This window comes from Vigna angularis, chromosome 9, assembly GCF_016808095.1.
Source record: "Vigna angularis cultivar LongXiaoDou No.4 chromosome 9, ASM1680809v1, whole genome shotgun sequence".
In the NCBI taxonomy this organism is placed as follows: domain Eukaryota; kingdom Viridiplantae; phylum Streptophyta; class Magnoliopsida; order Fabales; family Fabaceae; genus Vigna; species Vigna angularis.
Window position 1 is genome coordinate 28570281 of NC_068978.1, and position 12389 is coordinate 28582669.

Genomic DNA, 12389 nt, shown 5'->3' on the forward strand with positions numbered 1-12389 from the left:
GTATGGAGATGAGATTAACTCCTACGATACTCTCTGTGTTCAAAGTCTTCAAACACAATTTTTCTTTTCTTTCGTCCAATATGGCCGTTTAAAGAGTAATTTGAGAAGATGCTTTAATATCAAAGTTTATGCCAATTTCATAATTTATATATTTAATGAGTATTAAATGCGGTTATTTATCTTCTTATTTTAAACTTGTATTTATAAATTTTTGATTAGTGTTAACTTAATTATAGTCCATCTAATAATAACTACGTTCTATGTTAATTTGACAAGTATCAGAAGTAATGTTTTTTTAGACTCAGTCGCAAATGCATTCTATAATCATATTTGTTCATGATCGATTGGAAAGATAGTCTAATCTAAAGTTGATTTGAAAGATAATATGGTACAATAATGCTTGAAATCAAACTAATTCTACTATCACCATTAATTTTAAAGGAAATATTGTATTAATTGTTTTTTAAAATAAAATAAAAAATATTGAAACAAAATTAAAAAGACATCCATAAAATATTAGACTAATTAATATTTTAAAAGTTAAATTAAGTTATAAATATTCAAAAACAACGAAACAAAATAAACACACGTCCTAATAAGAAAACAAAAATAGTAAACAAACAAAAACAAAACTCCAATAAGGAAAAAGCCAAATTTAAACAGTTTTCAAAGGGGCAAAAAAAAACCCATCTAGTTTGTCCAAAATTACTGTCTTTACAAAACTTTGTTTTCATAAAACAACAATACTCTTATAAGATCCTAACTTCAGAATAAATAATCAAACTATAATTTTGCTACAAGAAAACTTTGAACAAGAATAAAGTCAAACATAAAATCCAAAAACTAACGGTGAGAAGTACCAACCATTTAGTTCATATCATTAACGAGGAAACTAAATTTAAAAAAAAAACAACATTTCCAACTTTCAAGGTTCGATAACTTCACTTAAAAAACATCACTCGGAACAGTTGAGATTAATACAACAACTTACACTGATGTAACTGAAGAAAGGGCACCCCCAATACCATGTTTAAACTTAGACATGAAAATTTGAAAAAAAAAAGAAGTCTTTTTAACGGGCAACACCATAAAGGGTCCCACCCCAAATGTTTGGAGGTTCAAACTTAGGACATTATAGTAATAATAATTTGAATTTTCACACATTTTCTCTCTCTTTTAGAACAACTTTGAACGCTGACAGCTCTGAACTGTCCCATGGTGTTGGCATTGGCAACTCTTTCACTTCACACACACACCTTACTTTCTTTCTTCATTCCTACAACCACACTCGAACCAGCCTTTTTAAGACCAAAGTGAGAGAAACGTAGAGATAGCAAAAATAAAAAAATAAAGCAAGAGTTGGATCAAATAGGTACTATACTATTGCATGACATAGATGCATTGGTACATTTAACAACACTTTCTCTTTCTCTCTTCTTCTCATTCAGCGTTTCTTCATTTCCCATATTGATTCATCACTTTGTAGTTGGAGCAGAAGAAGCTGAAGACATGTCCGGCCACTGGGGGATTCTTGTTTCAGATCCATGGCTTCAGAACCAGTTCACACAAGTGGAACTACGCAGCTTAAAATCCCATGTAAGTTCATCTTGGTTAACGTTTTGTTACAGTTTTTGATATTGCAGAGAATTGTAGACGAATATGACAGATGTGAGTACCCCAAAAGCCTTAAAGTCGTGGCCAAAATCGCGTTCACTAACCCTGTTTTATAACCTTGATCTTTGTTGAAATCCCATTGTGGGGTGTGCAAGAAAATATTTGAATCTCATGTTTTTGTTGGAAATATTTGATTTTTTATGTTGTTGTGTTGATTGGGCTTCTGGGTCATGTGATGATCAGTGTGTGTGTGTTTGTGTAGTTCATGAGCATGAGGAGGGAGAGTGGGAGGCTTGTGATTGCGGATTTGGCTTCGAAGATGTCAAGGTTGAAGGTGGTGGGAGAGAATCTGAGTGAAGAAGAGAGAGCTTCTTGTGTGAAGGATTTGTATCAAAACACGGAGGATGAAGTTGATTTTGAATTGTTTCTTAAGGTGAGTTTTATTTGTCATTTTCATTTGCTAATCATCTTTTCAGGGTGATGGATCTTGTGGCTTCTTTTTTAATTCTGTATCTGCGCTATGCATCGCCTTATTCCCTTTTGTTTTTTATCTGGATCCATCTGTTTTCATGGTTCCAATCTTAAATCTATTCAATATCACTGAAATGATAAAAAAGAAAGAAAATTACTTTGAACTAATGTTTTCTGTTGCGTCAGAACCCGATGATTATTGAAGACCAGCTTATTCATTCTTTATTTATGTACTATTAAAAAAATGAAGTAAAGTAATAAAATGAAGATTACATAGAAAAATATGTGTGGTTTTTGATTTTTCTTGTTTGAATCCTTCATTTATAGCATGTATTTTTGACAATCCAAACACCAATTGCAAGAATAAAAAGAAAATCTTCCTCTACGCAGGTTCGTATTGATAAAAATCTAATCCAAAGACACTTTAATTTCTAATAACTTTTTCATCAATTTTCACTTTTTCTTCCTTCCTTTTGCAGAAATAATTTGCATTACAGTTTCCATTTTCACCATGTAAATGTGTAAGCTAACTATATTATGGAGTACTGAAATTGATTAAGCTTACAACTGTTCATCTCATATAGAGTAGAAAAACATTAGAAGCATTCTATTGGAACAATTTCAGTTACTATGGTGAATTCAAATTCTGATCCAAGTGTAATAATGATGCAATGATGACAGGTCTACTTGAAACTCCAAGCTTTTTCAAATTCTAGAACTGGAAGTAGTCCAAAGAACGCCTCAGCTTTCCTCAAGGCAGCTACAACCACATTGCTTCACACAATTAGTGAATCTGAGAAAGCATCATATGTAGCACATATAAATCACTATCTTGCAAAGGATGAGTTCCTTAAGAAATATCTTCCTATTGACCCTTCAACCAATGAGCTCTTTGAAATTGCAAAAGATGGTGTTCTTCTTTGGTACTGCACATATTCTCACTTGCTTTACCAGTTTAACTGTTCATGGAAATTTTGCTTTAAAAGCGTGTTACATGTTGCAGCAAGCTTATCAATGTGGCAGTTCCAGGGACCATTGATGAACGAGCGATCAATACGAAAAGAATACTCAATCCATGGGAAAGGAATGAAAATCACACACTTTGCCTCAACTCTGCTAAAGCAATTGGATGTACAGTGGTTAACATTGGCACTCAGGACTTCATTGAAGGAAGGGTATGTTTGTATTCCTTTTAGTTTTCACCCTTATTAGCATCATTATTGTGGCTGTGTACAATGCAGAAACACAAAATTTAAGTTTAGATTTTATTAACAAATGAAATCCTTTGCTTGGAAATTTGAAATAGGATTTTTTATTTTGGAACCAGTTTCTTCCTTCAGAAAGTTATAAAAATATTGGCGAAATCTGATCAGAATTATTACATTTTCTTCCAACTCTTTTGCAGAAAAAAGACATTCTCAACCGTGTTTTCCCTTTATTTTAATGATTCTAAACACAGGCAATTTTAATTTACGATATGCTACACTATTTTACAGTCTAGTCCTCTATTTTTTTTTCAGTGTTACAGAGAAAAAGGGACATTATAATGATTCATTACTAAATCTATTTTATTATATTGGACTCAGAAAGTTTCTGCATAATTAGATTTAATCTCATTTGACATAATTCTGCTTTACTAGCTAGCATAGTTTATGTTCACCGTAGATTCATGTTCTGCTGGTCTATATATGAAATGAAGTTTTCTTGAATCAAAGAGCTTAGAAATTCTTTTAAGAGACCCCTGTGTCTAACCTATGCTGAACCGGTAGATAATAATGACAAATTGTTGTGAGATGTTTGCCAACTGAAAAACAAGATGTATGTGAAAAGAATAGGGTCAAGATTTATCTGTTTGATAAGTGAGTTGATCAAGATTTTTTTGAACTTTTTTTTATATTTCTGGTTTAGTATTTGATCATAGTAATTTCACAGTGCAGTGGTATCTAATTATTTTTTTTTTCCATTTCAGCGTCACCTGGTGCTTGGGGTGATTTCTCAGATTATTAAGGTGAACAATCATTGGTTGTACATGATTTTATAATTTCATTTGGTTTATGTACGTAAAACATTTGCATTGTGATTATGAATGAGTTTTAGAATGTTGTTATTTAAACTATGTATTCTAATTTTTTATTAGTGAAATAATGGTGACTACATAATGCATGTTACATTTTGTGGTGCCTGCTTTTGACATTCCTGATGGTGGTGATAAATTAGATACAATTATTGGCGGACCTTGATCTAAAGAAAACTCCTCAGCTTCTTGAGTTGCTTGATGATAGTAAGGTAACTTACTTTCTTTCATTATCTTCTCATATTGTCATTATTTATTGTATATGTTGCCTTTATATTTTCAAATTAACAGGATATGGAAGAGTTGATGAATCTACCACCAGAAAAGATCTTGTTAAGGTGGATGAATTTCCATCTGAAGAGAGCAGGGTACAGGAAGATTGTCACTAACTTCTCCTCTGATGTGAAGGTAGCTGAGTTTTTCTTATTTTGGTGAAAAATACTTGTTTTTATTCCCTATCTTTTGCTTTGGACAATTAACACCACTGTTCATTCAGTACTATTTGAATGCAAAAGTTGTGCTTTGTTCATTTCCTTTTCAATAAGAATTTGATCATTTGATTTAGGAAGTGCAATGTTGTTGTTATTTCCTCAAAATCATTTTTAACTTATAGAAAAGTCAACTTTAAATAGAACATAAATTATTTGCAAGTAGTGTCTCTGAACATAATTCTTTAGTCCCACTGTCATAGAAAAATTGTAAAACTAGTGACATTTCGGGGTGGTTGCAAATTTTCAACTTTTGGTTTTCAAATGTTAATTTCAAACAACATATGTTAGGCTAAAATTTATCTTAATTGGTTTTAAAATCAATTTCAAAACACTTTTAGCCTTCCTAGGTTAGCATCTTCTAGATTTGAACCCTGTTGGTAAAATTTGCTTTATTTGTTTTAGCCTACTTCAAGGGCATACATGATACATCTATTGTCAGGTGTAGTAATAACTATTAATTGTCTACTTTTTATTTCATTGTCAAGTTCAAAAACAGGAACACTTTAGTAATAGGAAATACAGGAAAATTATAACTTGAGTCAGTATATAGGTATTAATTATATTGAAGCTTCTTAATGCATTTCTTGTATATAGCTGCTTATTGAACCTTTATGGTTCTGACCTTGTAGGATGCTGAGGCTTATGCACACCTTCTAAATGTTCTTGCACCTGAATACATCAATCCCTCCACATTGGCAGTTAAAAATCCCTTTGAGAGAGCAAAGTTAGTTCTAGAACATGCTGATAAGATGGGTTGCAAGAGATACTTAACTGCAAGAGACATTGTGGAAGGATCTCCAAATCTTAATCTTGCCTTTGTTGCACATATTTTCCAGCATAGGTGAGTGAGAATAAAAATCCTCTTCACAAACCTTATATTGTTATTCATTTCAAGTGTTTCATTTTGGGTTGTTGGTGGATAAAGCCAGAAGAAATAGAACTTAATCCCTGGCTTTCAAAAACTATTTGTTTTTATAAGTGGTTATTTGTTAATTTGTATAAATGTAATTGATTATGTCTTTGATACGTTATTTTATACCTTTTATAGATAGCCATTAGGAATCCCAATTACTCCTTATAAATAGGAAATCTCCTATAATCTCTCCTTTATTTCATATCTCTTGAAGTCTCTCACATTAATGTAAATATATGTTATGCCACCTATTTAAGAAAGGAGCGCTGCAAAATACAAGCAAACTTTTTCAAACAAAGAAATCGTGTCATATATTATACTCTCTTTCTTTTGCCTTGTATTTTTACATTATTTTGTTATTGACTTGTGTCAATTATGCTATGACTGTATGTTTAATAGACCATTATGTGGTTTGGATTAAAGTTGGCAAAATATTGGATTAGTTTTCATTTCGCTATTCAGTTTGCAGAAGGAACCTTGGTCTTGCTTTTATGGAACTTGGTTTCACATAAAATGAGTATGCAAGTGTATTTTTTAGGATAACCAAACTGAGTTTATTCAAAAAACTAAGTTTGGAGTACCCCAAACATGAGTTTTAAGTCCTTAGGATCTGTTTGGTTAAAGAAGTTAATTAAGGTCTTACTGAATAAGTTCTTAGAATATAAGCACTTATTGAAATAAGCCAAACATGTGCAATAAGCAACTATACTTGAGATCTTACTGAAATAAGCTGAAAACAAGAATGCATGCATATATCATATTTTCTCCCTAACACTCACACAAGAGACAAGTGTCTGGCATAAGATAAGTCAATAAGTTGTAAATAAATAAGCTTTTTTCAAATGGGATATTACTAAATTGTGAATACGGAAGTAAAGTTTTAGAATGTAGAGAAATAATTGCTTGTTTTATGATGGGTCTTTAAAGAGGGGGTTTTTTATTGGGGAGACAATAACACCAATGAGACCTTAGCCTGCCTATTAAGGAATTAACACCATTTCCATCCCAAAACTTTAAGACAATGAGTGTATGGGTCTTGATCCTTACGTGATACTCAACATTCTCATTTTATTCAATATGAAACTTAGACTTACACTTGGATTCTCAACATTTTATTTTCTAAAAAGGATCACTTTCTAAAGATTCCACAACTCATATGCTTGTCAATAGAATTACTAATTGTTTGTCCTTGTAGTCATCTTTATTCATCTGTTTCTCTTATTTTATCCACTTTTGACTATGAACTGATTACCTATGTCTGCTCTGCTTTCTACACCTTATAAGTTTCAATAGTATATAAACAATTTTTCGTTTTGGTTTCCGAGAAATATATGTTAGCTAACACAATTTCTCTCTTGTAGGAATGGACTTTCAGCTCAGACAAAACAACAGATGTCTCTCCTTGAAACATTTCCAGATGATACTCAAGACTCTAGAGAAGAAAGAGCATTTCGCCTTTGGATGAATAGCCTTGGAAATTCAACATATATCAACAATGTCTTTGAGGATCTCCGAAATGGGTAGAATATCTTTTGCATTTTTACAAGTTCTCTTGTTTATGTTATATATATGCTTGAACTGGTTCTGTTAAAAATTCTTGTATAGAATTGAAACTACTAGTAAAATACATCTGATGGAATAATTTTTACTTTATTATAATTTTTATTCACTCAACAGTTAATATAGTAGTTAATTAGTGTAATTCCTTTTTTGTTGAAATTATCCCGGCATGAAGAAAATAGTCTCATGCTTTTTGTTTTCAATTTATGAAACATAGATATTTCAAAAATGAAAAAGGATAGGAGTCATACTCATGTTGGATATGGATATTCCTCATATATTTCCTTCACCATATATCTCCAAAAAGTATTCAATCCTTTTTATTTAATTTTTAACTTTTTTCTAAGATATTTCTCATATACTTGAATACTTCTGGATACATATCCAAAAGTATCCAATTTTTTTCATTTGATTTTTAATTTTTTCTAAGATATGTTCTTCCTCATCATGTAAGAAGAATTGAAGTACATACAGTTCTGTTCATTCTTTGAAGAGAAACAAAATGGATACAAAAATGGTGATGAAAATTCGGTTTTTGGCATTCTAAAAAAGATGAAAGGTATAATAGTATAAAAAAGGAGACAAGGTAGTGAGACACTAGTGAAGCATGATCTGGTTGATAATGGTTGAACTTATTGGCTATTATATAAAATCAATACTTGTTTTTAGTTCTATCATTTGTACAATTAGCCAAGAATGATTATGGTGCAGGGAGAAACTATCTTTTTTTTTTGTTATGATCACAAATATCTTTATGTAAAATGTGATCTTCATATTTATGAATTAATAAGAAATTATCAACATCTCCTTTTTTATTCATATGATGCATATTTTCTACTATTTTGCAAACACAACCTAAATTGTGAAGAAATTCTCTTATCTGAGTCATGTGTTGTACTAAGAATTTGAGCTTCATTTGAATATAGTTTGTCTTTATTTCAATTTTTCTTTTGAACTTTGATCATCCACTGAGTTGGATTGATGTTGTTTCTTTGCAGGTGGGTTCTTCTTGAGACTCTTGACAAGGTGTCACCAGGGATTGTCCATTGGAAGATTGCCAACAAGCCTCCAATTAAGATGCCATTTAGAAAAGTGGAGAACTGCAACCAAGTTGTGAAAATAGGGAAACAGCTTAAATTTTCACTGGTAAATGTTGCTGGAAACGACATTGTGCAGGGAAATAAAAAGTTAATACTAGGTAGGTTGATTTCCAAATTATGTGTTTGTTACTTACATTTGTAGTAAAGCACTTAATCAATTGAGCATACTCCATTCAACTCAATGTTCACACAGATTCTAAATCAAACTCTACTTGATGTTGTTTTTAGCTTATTTGTGGCAATTGATGCGATACAACATTCTACAACTTCTCAAGAACTTGAGATTTCACTCTCGTGGGAAGGAGATAACTGATGCTGATATTTTAGAATGGGCCAACAGCAAGGTTAGCAGCTCCGGAAGTCAAAGCCGCATGGACAGTTTTAAGGTATTGAAATATTAGACCTTTGGTTCTTCCACTTGAGCTACATTTTGTCAAGAAATTTTGGGTCCTTGTATTAATGGGTTAACCTTTTCATAACAATGGTATCATAGCCTTGCAGCCTGAATTCACAAGGCTGCCAGGTGTCAGCGTCTGAAGGAAGGGGTGTTTTTAAGGAATTTTGGATTCTTGTATGAATGGGTTAACCTTTTCATAACACATTTTCTTTGTTGATGATGTTAATTTTAATTTTAATGTGACAAGGTTGAAAAATGTATTTACTAATCCATATTCAATAACTACTTACCATTAATGGTAGGATCAGTTTGGGTTAACTTCTCTTTAAGAACTTGTAAGAGATGCAAATGGAAGAAATAATGAAGCAAGTTTCTCCATTAGCTAGTTTAGCTTATGTATCAATAAATATGGGAACATTCGGAAGATGCTTTTAGTAACAGGAAATATGGATCTGGGGCAGCACAATGATCAATATTTAGCCATTATATACTATCAAGACATTTTGTTAATGTTGAATGCTAAGTTTTGAATTTGATGCTGGCTTTGTGAAGAAGCATTCCCACGTGTAAATTTGGCACCAGAAAAGACCTTAAGAATAGGGGGATTAGTAAAATTGCCAAAAACAGCTTTTTCTAGCATATTGCAGTGAACAAAAATTGCTTAAGCTGGTGATTTTATCTGTGTTTTGTAACGAACATTGAAATACTGCTTTAGATATATTTATTTCTTGTAAAGAATCTGAATTTTCCTCAGTTTTTTAAACTTCACAATATTGTGGTCTAAGCTGAACATTGAAATACTGCATAATTTTGAAATCACATGATAGCATTGCCAAGTGTTCAAAATATTTCCTTTCTGGAAAATATTCTTGCAGCTATATTTCATTTTTTAAATGATTACAGAATAAGTTCATTAAGTAATTATTAAAATTTCAAATTTCAGGATAAAAGTTTATCAGATGGAATATTTTTCCTTGAGCTTCTAAGTTCAGTGCAGCACAGAGCAGTAAATTGGGGTCTTGTAACAAAAGGAGTAACCGGTATGTTATTTTTTCTCTATACTCTTTCAATATTGAGCTCATTCTTCTTTCATAATAGTCTCTTTTGCTTTCTTTCAATACTTTTCTATTGACTTCATATCATGTGAAATTGGTGGTATGAGTTTTGATGAGGCATTGGCTGTGTTTATATAAGTAATACCTTTACCAGAAAAATTTGGATCTGATAAATGTGAAAGTTCTTAAGATTTTGGTCAAGCATAACTTATGATAAAGGGGTGGATCAACAGTTAAAAAGCTTGAATTATTCATTGTGATGTGATTGAGTATCATGCATCCATTTTTGAAAATTTTGATAGGCAGATAGAATAATATCCTTTGGTTTTGTGCAATATATTTTATGTTCTTGACTTGATCCATGTTGAACATGGAATTTCCTTAAGCTGAAGTTTTCTCATGTCTGCCAAATGGAATGAACTTCAAGTGTCTTCACTGTCAATTACAATGTTGTTGTTTGGGAACATTTTATGCCCTTTCAAAATCCTTATCTTTTATCTTGCTTTACATTCCTATAACTTTTGTATTACATGGTTCATGCAGACCAAGAGAAAAAGATGAATGCCACTTACATTATCAGTATTGCAAGAAAGCTTGGATGTTCTATATTCCTGCTTCCTGAAGACATCACTGAGGTAGTTTTCAATCAATCCTTTTACCAGTGCACATTTAGAGAATTTCTTTAAAAATAGCAAATAACATTTCTAACTAGTTTTGGCTGTTTTCTTTTAGTCTAACTTTAATGCAGTATATGTGTAAAGGATTTTGTACAATGTCAACAAAACTAGAGTGAAAGTAAATAATATAGCCAATTCTTACATATAATACCATCCAACACAACCATGTAAGATAAATTTGTTGACATTCAGAATAACATTCTGAAGACAATCTAATTTCTTTTACATTGTATTGCATAAAAAGTTAATATCAGACATTTTATAGCAGATAAATTTGAATGTATGTAAAGCTCTTTTGTTCTGTAATCCAATCACAGATTCTCATTCATGATAATATTGTTGAGTAATACTACCGCTTTTGGTCAAGTGGTAGTATAAAAATCTTTGTATTGATGGTGTATAAAATTCAACTCTTTTTTTACTCATATGGTGCTTCATTATTGGATGACAGCATAAGAAAAACCCTTTCATCATGAATATATTATAATAAAATATTTGCATTGCTTTATGACAATGTTGGTACATGATTTCAGGTGAATCAGAAAATGATTCTGACACTAACAGCTAGTATAATGTCTTGGTGCTTAAAGCATCCTCATGATGAAAGAACAGTGGGAACTTCAGATAATGAGAGTGGGAGCCAATTGGAGACCACATCAAATTCAACACTGGATGATTCTGCATCTGATTCATCAGTAGATGAAAATGGGAACATGTAAATGTGTATATATATATATATATATATATATACACACTATGTCTTGAGTGAACTGGTTTTATACATATAATATATATATATTTGAACCACTCATTTTAGTTGATCAGAAGATCAATGTATGACACTAGGTAATTTAATGGTTTCAAAGCAAATTTTAATGAATCAACTTTGTAAAATAGTGTTTTTTTTTTTCAAGTTTAGGACGTCAGTTTTTCTGGTTCCACTTACGAAAGGAAAACATGGGTAATTCCTGCACCTCCCTGAATTCCTCCTAAATCTCTGAAGAAAATTCCGATCTTACACTTTTCAGATTATGTATTTTAAAAGTTATTTTTAATTTTTGGATTGCACAGTTACGAAGTTAAAATGACTGGACTGTGTAATCTGGAAGTTAAAATTAACAACTTAAAGAGAATTAAAAAAAAAATAGCTTTCGGATTACATACTTGTGAAGTCATTTTTTACTTCTAATGATCTAATCCGGAAGTTTTTTTAAGGAAAACCATGGCTTTTGAAGTCATTAGTTTTTGGATTGCATAGTTTGAAAGTTGTTTTTATTTTAAAAAATGACTTTGGACTGTGTAATTTAAAAAAAAAAATAATTCTTACACAGGATTGTAGAGGAAAATTTATGTAGGTGCAGGAAGAAACTACTGAAAGAAAAAAGCACTGATTGTTCACATAAATATTATGTCATCATAAAAAAATATTTAATTGAACAAAAATTATGAAAATTAAGATAACATTAAACATTTTAAAAAGTTGAGTCCGACATTAAATAAGGTGAACGAAAATAGAAACAAAAAAGTGGTTTTAAGTCATGTTATTAATAATACATTTTGTATTCTATAATCTAAAATGAAAATACATTCTATATTGCAGAATTCAAAATATATACAATTTTTAAAAAAGAATTTGTATTATGCAATTTGGAAACTTTCCACACAAGCATACACAACAGCCGAAACCAAAAAACTTTGAAAACGAACCTCTTCAACTAGCACCAAAGGCAATGGGTGCCCAAAACAGTTCTTAGCAATGACAATGGTTTCTGGCGGTGACTCTGAAACCAAAATTGGAGGAGCGGGGAAGAGGGAAGGAGAAGAATATGATGATGACGAAGAGGGAATTTATGTATGTTATATTTTTCATTAAGTTCAAATTAATCATTTAACCACCCCAATCGGGTGCAGATTGAAATCATGGGATTGAGGAAGAAATGTCCTTGAAACAGTAGTTGAGAAATTCGTGAAACATATTCTTTTATATCAGTTAAAATTGATTGAAAATTATAAAAAAAGTATAAAAACTTCATATCT

At 31.3% G+C, this 12389-nt stretch overlaps 1 protein-coding gene across 4 annotated transcripts; it reads left to right on the forward strand.

Annotated features, from left to right (window-relative positions):
- The first annotated feature begins 1164 nt into the window (after positions 1-1164).
- Positions 1165-11232, forward strand: LOC108346841 (fimbrin-2). Of its 4 annotated transcripts, none has more exons than XM_017585883.2 (15): positions 1165-1404; positions 1487-1596; positions 1877-2047; positions 2767-3008; positions 3089-3260; positions 4055-4093; positions 4303-4371; positions 4451-4567; positions 5280-5491; positions 6925-7083; positions 8122-8321; positions 8452-8609; positions 9564-9660; positions 10219-10310; positions 10886-11232. In XM_017585883.2, exons 2-15 carry the CDS (start codon positions 1510-1512, stop codon positions 11069-11071), a joined length of 2001 nt encoding a protein of 666 aa, XP_017441372.1. In that variant the 5' UTR covers positions 1165-1404; positions 1487-1509; the 3' UTR covers positions 11072-11232. The 4 variants fall into 4 exon arrangements, with proteins under 4 accessions (XP_017441372.1, XP_017441373.1, XP_017441376.1 ...); XM_017585884.2 differs by having other exon boundaries at positions 1496-1596; XM_017585887.2 differs by having other exon boundaries at positions 1165-1372.
- Positions 11233-12389: the final 1157 nt, after the last annotated feature.

Bases quoted from the DNA above. Each gene is read 5' to 3' on its own strand.
- LOC108346841 (XM_017585883.2), top strand. From the start codon at position 1,510: ATGTCCGGCCACTGGGGGATTCTTGTTTCAGATCCATGGCTTCAGAAC. The intron at 2,048-2,766 runs GTGAGTTTTATT...CAATGATGACAG, and splicing joins ATTTTGAATTGTTTCTTAAG to GTCTACTTGAAACTCCAAGC. The intron at 8,322-8,451 runs GTAGGTTGATTT...TGTTGTTTTTAG, and splicing joins AAATAAAAAGTTAATACTAG to CTTATTTGTGGCAATTGATG.